Here is a 16,130-nt window from a genome sequence, read left to right as displayed (position 1 = left end):
TATAGTATGAAGTATATAAAAGTATAGCAATATAATGAAGCAATTAAGTGAAAGCTAGTTCACATGTCAATATAAAATTAACATACTACAACAATATTAAATCAAAATACACTTAAAAACATAGCCAAGAAGTCTGAAGTGCTCAGAAAAATTACATTTCAACACGTTTGGTCCCTGAGGAAGAACATGCGACACGATGAAAAGCCCCAGAACAGCTACACTGAGCTTGTTGTGACATTGTTTGGTTTATCTGATGTTTCCAACAAACTTAAATAAATAATACATTTTGTTGAACACTGCTTTGCCACACAATATGTAGATTTAATGGTTGTATGCATGTTCCTGAACGCACCCTTTAAAATGGCGACCTCTAGTGAGGATGTTAATGGCTGTAGGAAGATTCACTACGGAAAGGCAGGTGAACTGAAACTGAACTGTAAAAAAAATAAAATAAAGCTGTTCATAAATACATTTTACAACAACGTAAAGAAGACTACAAATAAATGTATTACAACGAAAAATAAAATTGATAAAACAAACGTTTTTTTTTTTTTTTTTTAAACTGACAGTTTACCTCTGACGCGCTGTTCAGCTCTTCCTCCGACCAATCACAGCCCTCTCTCGTCAGAACACTTCCGCTTTGCTCTCCAACTTGTCTTTCTACCGGAGCGGCTGCTGCGAGCAGATATCAGAGTGAACACCACGCAGGCTTTAGGCTGAAACAGGACACAAAGGTACTTAAAAACGAGGTTTATCAGCTCAACGGCGTTCGGGCTATTTGTTACGACTAGAAAATGCAGCAAGTAGTCTCCGTTCAGTCAGATAATCTAGGCTAACAGGTAGCTAGGAGTGGTTTCAGATAGCCAGGAGCTAACGTTAGCATGCTGTGTTTGAATGACTGTAGCTGCCCGGACACGTTTTCAGTGGAGCCAGCTCAATAGGATGGAGCTACTGAGATCCCACACCTGACTTTTAGCTTGACTTGGCTTTGATGAAATACTTTGACATGGGGTCGTGGTGTAACCAACTTGTCGTAACTCTCGCAGATGCCCCCCAAAAAGGGAGAAGCCCCGAAACAGCCTCCGTTGATTGGACGATTTGGAACCTCTCTGAAGATTGGGATTGTGGGATTACCTAATGTCGGGTAGGTACACGTTTGTTTTGTGAATAAATGAACTAACGTTGGATTCGTCCATCAGGGTTAGTTGTTGCACTGCTGTTGACCCTCTACTGACTCTGTCCACTGCAGGAAATCCACCTTTTTCAATGTGCTGACCAAAAGCCAAGCTGCTGCAGAGAACTTCCCATTCTGCACAATTGACCCAAATGAGAGCAGGGTACCTGTCCCCGATGAGCGCTTTGATTTCCTCTGCCAGTACCACAAACCGGCCAGGTGTGTGTTATGACAGTGTGTGTGTGTTGTGATTCATCCAACATCCAATGGATTTCTGTCTGACTGACTCCTTGACTGGCTGTTTGGTCTCTTTAGTAAGGTTCCAGCTTTTCTAAACGTTGTGGACATTGCTGGTCTGGTGAAGGGAGCTCACGCAGGACAGGGACTCGGAAATGCCTTTCTCTCCCACATTAGTGCCTGCGATGGCATCTTCCACATGACTCGTGAGTTGTCGTTTCTACTGCGTGCAGCTGCCTCGTAGTAACAACTGAGTAGAGTGGACAGGTGCTAGGAGGGCAAGTCAAGAGTTATCACTTCACATCTTAAAGGGGACCAAGAACGTACTTATTTCAGATCTGATTTAAACACAATTTTGCCTAATGTGGATTATTTTATTTAAATGGCTGCCTTAATATAACATTTTGAGGACTTTAATGAAAAGGTTTTGGTAGAAAAACATCTTTACATTTCTCAAAGTATGGTATAAAATAATAATAATCACTTTGGTCTCTGTACACTGTACTTTTGGCACTCTGCACCAGTATTAATATTTTAAATAAACACCTACAATTAAATATATAAGCAGGTTTAATTCACCTGTAATATTAATGAAAGGCCTTCAGATTTCAAAATGTGTAAACATTTGTAACAGGCTGACAATGCCATGTCGTTTTAGGTGCGTTTGATGATGAGGATATTATCCACGTGGAGGGTAACGTTGACCCAGTGAGGGACATTGAGATCATCCACGAGGAGCTGAGACTAAAGGACGAGGAAATGATCACTCCAATCCTTGACAAACTGGAGAAAACTGCTGTCAGAGGAAGTGACAAAAAACTCAAACCTGAATACGTAAGTAAAGTGTGTTTGTGTTTGTGCTATGCAGCTTAAGTCCTGTTTCACATTTGTGTTACTATGCGTCACTATTGGGGGAGGTAAAGGAGATCATAATCTGTTATCAGCATGTATAGATGATATATAACCTGCTGCTTTTTGCTTCAGGACATCATGTTGAAGATTAAGAACTGGATAGTGGATGAAAAGAAACACGTCAGATTTTACCCTGACTGGAACGACAAAGAGGTAATGATGTATGTATGTGCTCGAATAGATTAGTGTGTCTATAAGTGGTGGTGCAATAAGTCCTCTATTTTCTCAGTGGAGTGGGTTAATAGTTTCTATCAGCCTTTATTGCATCCTCACTTGTTTTTGTTGTTTGTCTTTTTGATACATTTCTGCCCTTGTCTCCCCCCCCGCCCTCCCATGTGCACATTAAAAATAAATAATAATAATAAAACCCCAGTGACTGCTGTCACTTAACTTCACTGTGGTTGTAATTTGTTTTCCTGATGGACACAGTTGTCGGGTCATTGCGACATCACCCGTACATATATACTGTCAGTGGTGTGACAGTACAGTTTTTTTCATGATTTGTATTGTTTTGAATTATCTCCACAGATCGATGTGCTGAACAAATACCTGTTTCTGACATCCAAGCCCATGATCTATCTGGTTAACCTCTCAGAGAAGGATTACATCAGAAAAAAGAACAAGTGGTAGGTTTGCATTCAGTGCATGTCCCTTTTATATTTTGGTTTTAAGTATGTAGCTACAGTTGAACATTCAGATTAACTCACACTCCTGCCTGTTTTTCTCAGGTTGGCCAAAATCAAGGAGTGGGTAGACGCTCATGACCCTGGTGCCATGGTGATTCCTGTGAGTGGAGCTATCGAGTCCAAACTGCAGGACATGGAGGAGGAGGAGAGGAATAAGTACTGCGAGGAACAGAAGACACAGAGGTGAGACATAAACACACAGTTTGGTAGGAAAATAGGAAATCCGGTTGAGAAATGGTTTGCTTCCCATGTAGGGCTGCAACTAACGATTATTACGGTATATTTGTTAATTAATTATTAAAAATATCCTTTACACCAGTGTTTCTCAAACTTTGTACCCCAGGTGCCACATGGTTGATAATACAATTAATTAATTAATACAGTTAAATACAAAAGGGTAGGCAGAGCCTGTTCAGCTACGAACAGTTCACACATTCTTAATAAAAAATACTACTTACTGTTGACTGTTGTCGGCCACGCAGTACAAAGGGGTAGCACTAAGACCTGTCAGTACACACAACTCTACTATACCGCAAGGTGTAACTAATCTTGGATGTATGCGTGCGCTATGTTTATGAACGTGACTACATGGCAGGCTGATATTGAAACAAACATATTACAGGAAAGGCAAAACTTATTTTAACTTAAACTTCAGCAATCTCTAAGTATTTTAATTAATATTTTGATAGTTTTATGTTTTTTAATTAGGCTAACTTGTTTCAAATGTTTTCGGAGATTCTTCCGCGTACCGCTAGAGGGAGCTCACGTACAAGAGGTGGTACATGTACCACAGTTTGAGAACCTCGGTACTAAGTACAATACATGTGCATCACATTCTCTTGCAACAGAGACCAACGTCTTCTTTAATGACAGTACCTCAGTGTCTAATGGGAATGGTTGACAGGTAAACATCAATATATGTGTCAATGAGCCTTTTTTACAGCAGATATTTGGCCTATCATAACTGGAAATGCACAGCGGTATCTAAATAACATTTAGGATGGCTTTGTTCCAGTAAGCTATGCCAGTGTCCCAGTGTGCCAGTACCAGGGCCCTGCTACACCAAAATGACATACATGCTATTAATTAGTCCTGTGTTTTTCCTGCTAGGACAGATGTCTGCAGTGCAAAAGGCCTTTGAGTCAACTGAGGGTGAATAATGAAATAAGTCTTGCACCATTGTTCTGTTTAAAAAAGAAGGATTGGATACTGCTTTGTTTGGCTTTAATCACTGAATGCAAATTTAAGATGCATTTTGCTGGAACTGCTTCATCATGGCTTCTCTGTGTATTTATAGTGTTCTGACCAAAATAATAAAGACCGGCTACGCAGCACTACAGCTGGAATACTTCTTCACAGCGGGACCAGATGAAGTGCGAGCGTGGACCATCAGGGTAAGTGCTGTGATATCAATAACTTTTCTTTAAAGTTCATTTTTACCTTATGTCCTTGATAATTAAATCTTGATAGATCCTAAAGAGTTTATTTAAAAACCCTCTGTGCTGTTGTTTAAAGGGAGAAGAAATATTCCACAAAATGTTAATTTAGTACAAACGAAGTTAAAATTTTGTAATTTTTGTTAAATATCAATTTACTTATCCTAAATAGCAAATAGACATTGTCAAATTGGAATAAGTTTTCTCTCTTTCTTGCAGCTTCTGTAATAATATTCCTAAATTGCAATGATTTGTACATTACTAAACATAAATGGCCTGAAGTTGATCGCAGAGTAAAACCTGAGAAATGTGTTCCAAATTTGTATTTTCCTATTGGAACTACATTGTTTGTGCATTTTTCTAGGGGAGTGAGAAAATATGGAATAATATCATATCACCATATTTTGTTTTGGGATTTAAACCCCCATCTACTACATAGCAGTGATGTAAACTGAGAGCTATGATGTTGGATGTTACAGGAACGAATGCTACAGGCCTTCATATTGTGTTAGTGTGGGGAGTTACACTATAATGCTTATCCTTATCTGTAATAAAATCCTTCAAGGTGGAAGTGTCTTACTATATTTTCATAGTTAAGTTGAAATGTTCTGTCCTGTTTTGCTCCAACAGAAAGCTACCAAGGCTCCTCAAGCTGCAGGAAAGATCCACACTGACTTCGAGAAAGGTTTTATCATGGCCGAGGTGATGAAGTACGTCGACTTCAAAGAGGAGGGCAGTGAAAGTGCAGCCAAGGTGCGTGTTTGTAGAGAGCCTGATTATAAGCTTGAATTGCCACACTCTTGAATTTCTGCCAATAGGTACAATGACACCTTGTGAAATGTCTTTGAACACAATTTAAATCTGTCCTCTTCGATTTCATTCACAGGCTGCTGGGAAATACAGGCAACAGGGCAGGAACTACGTCGTGGAGGACGGGGACATTATCTTTTTCAAATTCAACACACCCAATGCCCCTAAAAAGAAACCATGAGTACCACACAGTCACTTTATGAAGAACTCAGAATACAGTTTAGTTGGGCTCCAAAGACCTACACTGCCTGCTGGTTTTCATACTTCTCTCCTGAATTCAGAGGATCAACTCGTGACCTGGTTGGCTAGAGACATTTACTCAACCAGCCACTCAGGTCTGGACCAGAGTCTATTTAAATGATTCTATATAAGAATAGCATACATTCCTACCTGAAATACTTTGAGCAAATTTTTATTTGCACTACTGTACCAGTCAAACGTTTTCTGAAAACAATGTATTCTAGCTTTCAAGGTCTCAAGTAAGAATGGGTATAATTGAACTGAGAAATGTATAATTTCTGACTTTACTGGAAATAACCTAACAAGAAACTATCATCACAAATTGCGTATTGTTTTCTACTTGATGCTGACACTGTTAAACATGCATCAGGCAGTTTTTTTTTTTTTATCAGTGTCCTCTTGTAGATGCTTTTTGATCATTTAAGCCACCGTGTTCAAAGACACTTCTTTGTTCATTTGATGCAATTTGTCTATAAGACAATCTTTGATTACTCTGAGTAAATATGCTTGCCTTCCTGTCATTAGTTGACAATTACAATCATCATGACTGCTGATTAATTGGCAAGCTCTCGCATCTTAATGACACTCTTATTAATTGGTGCTTCATTACAGGCAGATGTGCTCCATCTGTGAAGCAGCCCCTATATAATAAAACACGTGTAAACAGTGCTAGCAGGGGTGGGCGTAATATACAGCATGTGTTATCTGCTGGGTGGCTTATCAGCATTAATTAAGCAAGGGCCATCTTCAATTAGTTCTCAGTTTCTTTATGACTTTTCTCTAATTTAACTTTCCTATTTTTGTGCTTTTCACAATAAAGTCATAATACCTGAGACTTTCCAATAATGCTAGGTGTCTATAAACCTTTGACTGTGTTCACTAGTAAGAGAAAATGAAAGCCATCACTCAGTGTTACACTTCAGGCCAGTACCACGCTGTATTCTGAGGGGGATGATATTATTTTAGACAGAGCAAAGCAGGCGCCCCTGATAGTGCCTGATCAGACACCTGAATTGAGAATGTTGTTATACATGCTGCTTTTATTGACTTAGTTTGGGCTGGTAAACAAAAAAAACACACAAAAAAAAAAACTTTTCACATTAAGAACTCCACTCTGCATAACAAGACAATGCTCTGTGGATCATTTGGACTGTACCGCTTGTTTCACCTTTTCCTCACTCCCCTCCTTGGTGTGAATGTCTTTATTTTTCAAGAGTACATAACAAACCCTCTCACTAAACCTCTTGCCAAATGGTGGACTAAGACATAAGTCCTGTGAACCTAAGGGAAGCCAGGATGTAATAAATGTCATCCTCATCAATATGCATGTGTCAATAAAAGGAGATAAAACCTGTCTGTGCTTTGTGTATTTCTGCTTTTTCCTCGTGTTAGGCTGAAGTCACAAAATGAGGTAATGTGCAGGAACATGAACTGGGACTGTGCGACTGAAATAACCTTCAGCCCCAAGAGGCCGTTTACAGTGATTTTAGCACAGGTAAGGTTGTTTTTCCTGAACGTTTCTCATCCAAGGTGACTCTTTTAAAGCAAAATCCTTGAAGTGCTCATAAAAATGGAAATGTGAACATCTAGATTTTCCATGACAACAAAGCAACTCCATCAGAAATACTTTATTGATCCCCTGGGGGGAAAATGTGTTTGTTACAGTTGCTCACACAATATTAAAGAATAGAAATAATAATTATATAACAATAACGCATTTGCCTCATTTTATAGTAGTTTTTAAATGGATCCAGTGATTAATTGACTAGAATTAAACACTGTAAAGGCCATTTTTCCAGTGACAAACTACTGCTGTATGTGCTGGTTAAATAAAACCATGCGTTTGAAAACTTACAAAGAGTTTTTGGGGGAAATTTAGTGATAACTGGGACAAGAAATACACAGTTACAAGTTAGTGTATGTTTTTTTTTTTTTTTAAAAAGTCAGGCCGTTGTAATGGCAACCAAAACTTAAAAAAAAAAAAAAAACGGACTCGTTGCACGTTTATTGCAGCCAATATGGCGGAAAAAAGCCATGATTTATAATCTACAACTTCATTTGGCGTTAAAAGTGTAAAACAAAGTGTGTGATTTCGACACAAACGCGGCTGTTTTCCGAGTAAACTGCTGAAAAATCCAACAACTGCACTCCACCTCCGGCCTCTCTCCCAACAACAAACAGGAAACACACGTACTCGCAAAAAAAAAAAAATGATTGACGTCCGCGTTGGCCAATGACGCGGACCGAACCCCGCGCGTAGCCAATCGCGTTAGAGAAGAAGGGCGGGACGTCCTGTAATGTGATGCAAATTCGACGGTCAAGCGTGTTAGTCCCGCCTTTTTGTGTTTCCCGCACCGTCAATCAAAATAGAAAAAAAAATCGACCCGAATTCACCGATCAACACTAGCCCGCCTTTGATAAAATAATCATGTTTGGAGTTCAGTTGATCAGATAATCCTCCCGGTTACTACCACTCACGCTATGACTGGTACGTAAACAGTTACCGCATCGAAGCGTGCAACTAAATCGGTGAGTTTTGTGCGACCCGACAGCGAAGCGAGCTGCGTCTTTTTTATCTTTTGCTCTGCTCGCTAACTAGCTCGATATGGTTAGCTAACCGAGCTAGCTGGCTAGCCGCGGAGTTGACAAAGTAAACAGTCAATCTGGGTCGAAATCGCCTCAGAATCTCCGCTGCGAAGTTGAATTTCGCACCCGGCTCCTTTTGGACGGGAGAGTGGGGATGCTTTGCGGGCTTTTCTGGCAGGCAGGAGTTGAAGATTACAGAGTTTTGCTGAGTTTCCCCCTCTCTCCCTGCTAGCGCCAGAGCAGCCTCTGAAACAAGGAGAAATGGCGTCCGCGGACGTGGACAGCAGTCAAAGCGAGTTTCTGCAACCCGGCGGCGCAGCGGAAACACAGGTATCCGACATTTTCTAGCTCGTCTTTCTCGCTCGCTTTCGATTGCTGGTTGTGTTTTTGAGAGCATGAAGTTCACACGTTTTAAAATTTTGATGGCATGGGGTGAAAGCCGTACACTTCCTGTGTTCCCCTCAATAACGGCCACCCACTTTACCCCTGTAAAACCCGCCCATAGTGGGTAGGACACTGAAGTCAGTCACTTGGGTCGGCTCGCTCGAAGATAGCCGGTGTACCTTGGGTTGGGAGGATGTCGGGGGTGTGATAATACAGTAGGGATAGCGTCCATAACCAAACAGTAGCGTTCAATTGTGTTGTAATAGCCACCCATCCCCCACACTCTGCTCTCGACCGGTTCTGAGCCTGTTATCTTCACTCTGTGTGTTGATGGTTGCTTGTATCTCCTGGCTGGCTCATCGTTCACCCTTTGCATCAGCACAAATCCTACATGATTTCCCAATGTGTATGATTTACTCTTTTTTTTTTTTTTGGTGTGTCAGCAGCACAGTCTCTGAATCCATAACTGATTTCCAGACAATAGCCAGGCTGGATTCCCTTTTTTTCCTGGAGTCTAATCTAAAGAGATGAGTCTTGTTGTTGAAGTGTGATCTGTCCTCGCTCATGTGACTGTTGATTTTCCTCCCAGACGACAGATATGTCAGCCATTCAGCTGACGAGTTCAGACCGGTGGGAGGTGTTAACTCCTGTTTCGACTGGGAAGGAAGAAGTTGTTCACATTCCAAACTCGGGGATTGTAACGTCCAACGGGCAGTACGTGCTTCCTATCGGGAGTCTTCCCAGTCAGCCCATTTATGTTACAGCAACTGGGAATGAGGCCTCGGCCAACGGAGTGTCAGGCATCCAGTATCAGGTAAAGAGACAGACACACGTTTTAAGATACAAGTAGGTGTTCTGTTCAGGTGGCGCTCTCGCTCAAACGTACTTGCTCCTTCTTCCAGGTCATCCCCCAAATCCAGAACGCAGATGGGACACTTGCAGGGTTCTCCACACAGGGAATGGATGATGGCACGGGGCAGATCCAGCTCCTCCAGGATGGCAGCCAGGGCAGCATCGGGATCAGCTGTGCCACGACAACGGCCACAGACCTCCTGACGCAGGCGGGGCATGTACAGTCGATCCAAGGCGTCTCGCTGACCGGGGGGTCGGCATACACGAGCACGGTACCCGTTGGGCTGCCCGGCAACATAACGTTCGTCCCTATAAACAGTTTGGATCTGGAGTCTCTAGGGCTGACCGGAGCACAGACGCTCCCCATTGCAACAGGGGTAACGGCCGAAGGTCAGCTGATCATGAGCGGTCAGACGCTGGAGAGTCAGGGTCAGGACGCCGGCGGCAAACATTCGCTGGTGACGGTGAGCGACGCCAGCGGCAACCAAGAACTCTACGTGCCAACCACCACCACTTCCTCCTCCAACTCCTCCCATCTCCCGGAGACCATCGACGGCACCGGGGTCCTGACCCAAGCGACCGCCGTGTCTGCAGGCGTGTCCGACCCCTCCTCTTCGGCGAACTACAACTCCCACAACCACCTGCAGCAAATCCAGGTCAGAGAGCGTGTCTGTGTTATGTGTATGTGTGTCAAGCATGTATGCTTTCAGGCCTCTAAAAATCCTTCAAATGAAACACTCTGAGAAGGAAACATTTGGTCTACACGTAATGGTTTTAACTGGTGATGAGGGTGATGGGTATTGGACCACGATACTTTCCCGGTACTGGCCACAATGTGTGAATTATAAACTGTCAGCTGGCATCAGAAGTAGGGATGCACGATATGGTAAAAACATCATATTGCGATAATTTCGACACAAAAACAAAACAATTAAAATCACGATTGAAACTGGAGAACAAAAGTTGTAGACCGGGGCTCCTCTGCAGCTCTACAGTACTTCATTATAATGCTGTTTTGTCACACATTGTATTTTTATCAAAACATTACAGCTCTGGCGATTTGCATACTGCACTGGGTCATGTTGCGATTTCGATTAAATATGTGGCCCTGATGAAAAGTCTGCTCAGATTTGTAGTCTTTGATTTGAACGTTCTTTGTAACATATAAGAACTTTGGCTTATTTAGTTAAAGGGCACCACTGCTGTAAGGCCACAGTAGATCCCATGTTTCATGCTACGTGTTGTTACTGTGTATTTAACACTTTATGCTTGTTGAAGCTTTCAGTGTGTCTGAAATGTATCCCAAATGTCCCAGAATTTATTTTGCCAACCCACCTAGGTAGATTTGCTTCCTACAAAGGAGTTTTTTGTTTGTTTTCTTTTACTTGCACATATACTGTGTAACTACAATTGGAAGAATTTAGAGTCAGATGTCAGCTTGTGAATAAAATGCTCTGGAGTGTTTGGAGTTCCCCACCCTGATGGTCAACAACCACAACTAAATTCTTAGCCTGTGGGAAATGTTCTGGCTTGATTTTATTAACACGATTAAGGCTTCTATTCACTGTACTGTTAAACTAGGACCTCCTTCATAGGAACATGATGTGAATGCTGCGTTCTCATGCTGCAATTTATATATATATAATTTATAGCTGTTTTCCTTACTCTGCAGGTCTCATCCTCTAATGCCACCACTATCTCGCAGCCCATCCTGCAGCTGTCTGGGGACAGTCAGGCCCAGGTAGCCCAGGTGGCTCAGGGTCAAGACATGAATGCAGGAGGCCAAACTCTACAGAGTGTGCAGTTGGTCAACCCGGGGACCTTCCTCATCCAGGCCCAAACCGTCACCGCTACGGGACAGATCCAGTGGCAGACCTTCCAGGTAACCTAGAAGGACGTTTCCTCAGGAGTTTCATATGAGCATTATTTAAGCAGCATGCTGTGTTTTTGTGCTGTGAAAAGATGTCTGATTACTAATATGTATCCCATCTGTCTCTCTAGGTTCAGGGAGTCCAGTCACTGCAGGGGCTCCAGCTGCCCCAGGGGCAGGGGCAGGCCCAGCAGCTGACCTTAGCCCCGGTCCAGACCCTCCCTCTGGGCCAGACAGGCCAGGTCAGCCTGCCCAACCTCCAGACAGTCACTGTGAACTCTGTAACACAATCTGGGATTCAGTACACACAAGGGGACGATCCGAACAGCCCAGCTGGTATGGGACACCTGCTGCACACAAACGGTTCTATATTTTTATAAGCAAATCTTACATTTCTCAAGTCAAATCACATCAGGAGATCCTTAATCATCTTCTCCTTCCCTGGTTTAGGTATCCAGATAAAGGAAGAGCCAGATGAGGAGTGGCAGCTGAGCGGAGATTCCACGCTGAACCCCAGCGACCTAAACAACCTTCGTGTTCAGATGGGAGATGAGGACATGGAGACGCCGAGCGGGGAGGGCAAGAGGCTCCGCAGAGTGGCCTGCACCTGCCCTAACTGCAAAGAGTCTGGGGGAAGGTGGGCTACTGTCCAAACACACACATTACAGATACACGGATTACATTTGTAAATCAGAAAAAACTAAATGATGTCCTAAAACTTTATTAAACATCATAATTACAGTGATAAGAAATTATATTACAGGTTTTTGCAGCTGCAGCCAGTTTTAATACGACCATAAAATCCTCGTTAGTGACACCTTTCAGTGATACGACTATAAGACCCAGATGTTGCATCGGTTGTACCTGATGTCTCAAATTGGCTTCTATTGTATGCCTCTGTCGTAGTTTTAGAACTTGCGTTTAACTGGAAAAGGTCTGTTGTTAGACTGGTTTTAAATCCTGTTCACATCACATCTAAGCAAATTTATATTTGCATACAAGAACATTCATGCAAATACAAAATGCAAATGTTTTGCGTAAGCCTTTATCCGCACATTGATGTTTGGATTATTATTGTTATTTAGCGTTTTGTGTTTAGCACAATGCTGTGTGTGTTTTTTAAGCATTTGCATTCATGTAATTTGATTCTTTTATTTAAAAAAAACAAACAATCCACAATATTTGTGTCTTGTACTCATTTCGCATTTTCCCGCCATTTCACAGAGGTTCAGGCATGGGGAAGAAGAAGCAGCATATCTGCCACATCGTCGGTTGCGGGAAGGTTTATGGGAAGACGTCTCATCTCCGAGCTCACCTGCGCTGGCACAGCGGCGAGAGGCCCTTCGTCTGCAACTGGATGTTCTGTGGGAAGAGGTTCACCAGGAGCGACGAGCTGCAAAGACACAGGAGGACACACACAGGTGAGACTTTTATTCCCGGTTGTTTTATAAACTGGTAAAATATAAAAAATCATGTTCACAAACACAGTTTTTACGTCCGTTATAAGCCGTAAACGTTTGTACAGGTTGTATCGCCACTTTCTGTCTCCAAGGTTCAGACATTCTGTTCCTGTTGTTAGTCTAAAACATAGCCGATACCAGACTGTTTTCACATCCTTAGAAGATGTTTGAGTGTATGTTATAGCGGTCCACGCTGTTCTTTTTGATTACAGTGTTCAGTGATAAGAGGGTTTTAAGCATCGATTCAACAGTAATGGAGACAGACAGAAAAATTAAAACTGCAGCTCCCACTGCTGAGACATTTTGAATGAATCTGGTTGCTTTACGAAGGCAGTAACCATCAGGGAGCATGTTGTTTAAACATGTTGGCTGATGCGTGACTGTGTACAGCGAACACTCACTAAAAAGGAGATTAACACACGGTTACCAGCCTGTAACGGTTGCTCAAACTGAAACTACCTGGACGGGACTCTTCTCTACTCGCTTTTGGTGCCTCTACTTTGTTTTCCACTGTAGATTGTATTTTTGATAGTACCATCTGAACGTAGGCGGAGCTGAGCGTCACCGCGATGCTACTCCAGCAGTACGTTTACGTCACTGCTCACCCTTTTTCCCTCTGCATCGCTCCCATTCACCTCCCTATCGCTCTCTTTTGCTCATTTACACACCAGCTACATACACACAAAGGAAGGATGTTCGGTGTCGTGTGACCAATCAGTGGTCTGCGGTGTTTTCACATCACCTTTAAGCATTAGCATACAATGCAGTGGAAGAGCGGCTACTTGATTTGTAGCTTGGGATTGATTGAATTACTGGTCAATTAACAGAGAGTTACCAGAATTATACTGGTCATTTATTAAAATGTGATACCATGTGTTTTGTGTATTTTATTATGTGTTGTGTGTCCAAAAAGTCTTTTAAGAAATGTTGTGTTTCATCTGGCTGCAAGACAAATGTCCCTTCAGGGATAATTAAGCAAACTGAGAAGAATTATTTAATACTTAATTTAATAATTTCATACTTTTGGGTTTGTATCTGTTCGTCAGATTTTATAAGTAATTCTAAGACATTGTTTTTGGCTCAGCTCATCTCTGATGGGGATTATAATTATTCTTAAACTAAATAATTTATCAATCAAGCTTTATTTACACTGTAGTCTTTTTAATTAAAGGCCCATATGAAGAATCACTGACAAACAGTCCTGACTAAAATGTTTTGTAGGTCAAGTTTCCTCAGAAACGGACGAGGTGTTTGCTTGTGGATTACTGTAGAAAGGAGCAAGGTGAAGCGTGAAAACGCGAATGATTGTGTGAATGATTAACGGGGCCACGTCGATCAGTGTCCCCAAACCGTGGTGCTATTGTGTTGCCATGGTAGATTACAGTAGTCTAGAAAATAAGAAGTGGGTTAAAGTGCTAATGGTGTTATTGCTGAGTCTTTCATCATTTTCTGTACATACTCTCTCACTTAGTCATAGTATTTCCTCACTGTTGTTGACGCCGACTCTTTCTTTGGTACACAGTTTCAGGGAGAACAGCTCACGGCGTGTTCTTTGGACTGTCTGGATTTTCCAGTGTAACACTGCTGATTCGTTTAAATGTATATTTTTAATAGTTTGAGCCACACAACTGAAATTCCACCCACCTCCGCTGTACTGGGGCGGATACAGAAATGTCAGTCGTCTTGAGACTCAGGCAAATTAAACCGAAACTATCTGCATTGTTAGATGTAAGAGAATGTTTTTTGTGATTTGGGACAACCAGCAGTGTAGTGGTGCCTGGATAAGTGGGTATACTCTTAATTTATGCCCCTTTTTTTATTTTCTTCCAGCAAAGAACAAACGCCCTGTGTTAGAAACAGTGACATGCAAGACTACTCTTGCACATTTAGCTCTGTAGAATTTGCATATTGTCACTTAACCGCTGCTGCTTGACTTCAGTGAGTAAGGATCATTATAAATTTGACGTTAGCCACAGAGGAAGTGCAGATTTTGCAATTAATACTGGCTCAAAAACCAGTGAGACGGCTACACAATTATGTATTCCTTACTCCATCCACAAATTAGACAACTATGTTATGCCTTTGCCATCCTAGCAAAAGAATTACGTGCATCAGAGGAGATTTTAGAAGAGGTAAAACCAATGCTGAGAGAAAATGAAGTGTGTATACCAGCAGACACTGCACTACACAACTGGGGATAACAGATTTTTTTTTATGTTTCATAAGGGTCCCTTCAATGTGTGTTACAGTTATACAATCAGAATATTGGTAGATGAACGTATGATGTATGAAGGGTTTCTCTGCTCCTGCACGCTGTCTGATGTGTCTGTGTGTGTCTCACAGGAGAGAAGAAGTTTGTGTGCACAGAGTGCTCCAAGAGGTTCATGCGGAGCGACCACCTGGCCAAGCACATAAAGACTCACCAGAATAAAAAAGGCGTTCCCTCCACGTCTCCGCCCACCACCGACACCGTCATCACCGCCGACGGAACCACGCTCATCCTCCAGACCGCCACCACCCACGACCTCGTAGGCAATCAGGAGATCCCTTTACAGCTGGTCACGGTGGCGCCCGGTGAGGTCATGGAATGAGGGCGGGCGGTGAGGTGGTTTTTTTGAGAACTGACCTATCACAGGGACCTCTTGGGCTTTTCTCTTTCCCTCTTACCTTTTTTTTTTGTTTGTTTTTTACATATGAATATATACGTAAATATATATGACAAATATATATATTTTAAGTAAGAGTTATCATGACTTTATGTTTGTTTTTTGCAGTCTTTTTATAGGCGAGCAAAAAAAAAAAAACATTAAAATGTGGTCGCTATGTACACGCGTAAACACACTCGCAGACACACACACACACACACACAAGAAAACATGTATTAACACTCAACACAATGAAATGCCTTATTTTGTATCATACTCTTGTATAAAATGCTGGAGGTGCATGTGTTTTTTAAGCTTCGCAGATGATGTAACTGTAATGGAGATAAATGTGTTTGTGAAACAGAGATGAGGTGGGAGTTTTCTGAAAGAGAGGGAAGGAAAGTTGTGAACCTCTCTGGGACGATTTTGAATTTTTGTCTCCGGAGAGTCCTGACAAAACCGAGCAGTCTGGGTTATTTTTATTTTTTTTGAAGAAGCACTGCATCCACGCTGAACTGTTGCTGCCACCACGAACGAATGCTTTTGTTTTTTAAAGGAATAGTTCAACAATTTGGGACGTAATGCTCATTCGCTCTCTTGCTGAGACTTGGATGAGTTGATACCATTTCCACATGTGAGTAGTATCAGTCTCCTCTAACTCTCGTTAAGAAAGAAAATCAGCGTTTTGCCCAAATATGTAACTCTTCCTTTAATAAACCCGCAGTAACTGTTGCCCCAATCACTGACAGCCAACAGGACGCCGGTGACGCTGGTGTCATCCTGTGCCGATTCGAGCTGTGCGGGAGGTTCAGCTGGTGGTCAGAGTAGGACGACAGTG

At 42.2% G+C, this 16,130-nt stretch overlaps 2 protein-coding genes across 6 annotated transcripts; both read left to right on the top strand.

The window, feature by feature from the left end:
* Positions 1 to 615: 615 nt before the first annotated feature.
* On the top strand, positions 616 to 6,849 carry LOC118337342 (obg-like ATPase 1). Its single transcript, XM_035674315.1, has 11 exons — positions 616 to 734; positions 1,047 to 1,144; positions 1,250 to 1,393; positions 1,490 to 1,617; positions 2,070 to 2,245; positions 2,396 to 2,476; positions 2,852 to 2,949; positions 3,052 to 3,192; positions 4,307 to 4,403; positions 5,076 to 5,198; positions 5,332 to 6,849. The coding sequence occupies exons 2-11, from the start codon at positions 1,047 to 1,049 to the stop codon at positions 5,434 to 5,436; spliced, it is 1,191 nt and encodes a 396-aa protein (XP_035530208.1). The 5' UTR covers positions 616 to 734; the 3' UTR covers positions 5,437 to 6,849.
* A 980-nt stretch (positions 6,850 to 7,829) lies between these two features.
* Positions 7,830 to 16,124, top strand: LOC118337261 (transcription factor Sp3-like). 5 transcript variants are annotated; one of them, XM_035674201.1, is made up of 9 exons: positions 7,847 to 8,024; positions 8,314 to 8,411; positions 9,055 to 9,279; positions 9,368 to 9,973; positions 10,990 to 11,199; positions 11,319 to 11,550; positions 11,638 to 11,824; positions 12,412 to 12,608; positions 14,991 to 16,124. In XM_035674201.1, the coding sequence occupies exons 2-9, from the start codon at positions 8,343 to 8,345 to the stop codon at positions 15,236 to 15,238; spliced, it is 1,974 nt and encodes a 657-aa protein (XP_035530094.1). In that variant the 5' UTR covers positions 7,847 to 8,024; positions 8,314 to 8,342; the 3' UTR covers positions 15,239 to 16,124. The 5 variants fall into 5 exon arrangements, with proteins under 5 accessions (XP_035530095.1, XP_035530094.1, XP_035530096.1 ...); XM_035674199.1 differs by having other exon boundaries at positions 7,866 to 7,983; XM_035674200.1 differs by having other exon boundaries at positions 7,867 to 7,983; positions 11,319 to 11,523.
* Positions 16,125 to 16,130: the final 6 nt, after the last annotated feature.

Source organism: Morone saxatilis, unplaced genomic scaffold (assembly GCF_004916995.1).
Source record: "Morone saxatilis isolate NCDOM2014 unplaced genomic scaffold, NCSU_SB_2.0 Contig3, whole genome shotgun sequence".
NCBI lineage: Eukaryota > Metazoa > Chordata > Actinopteri > Moronidae > Morone > Morone saxatilis.
This window is presented reverse-complemented; position numbering and strand designations above follow the sequence as displayed.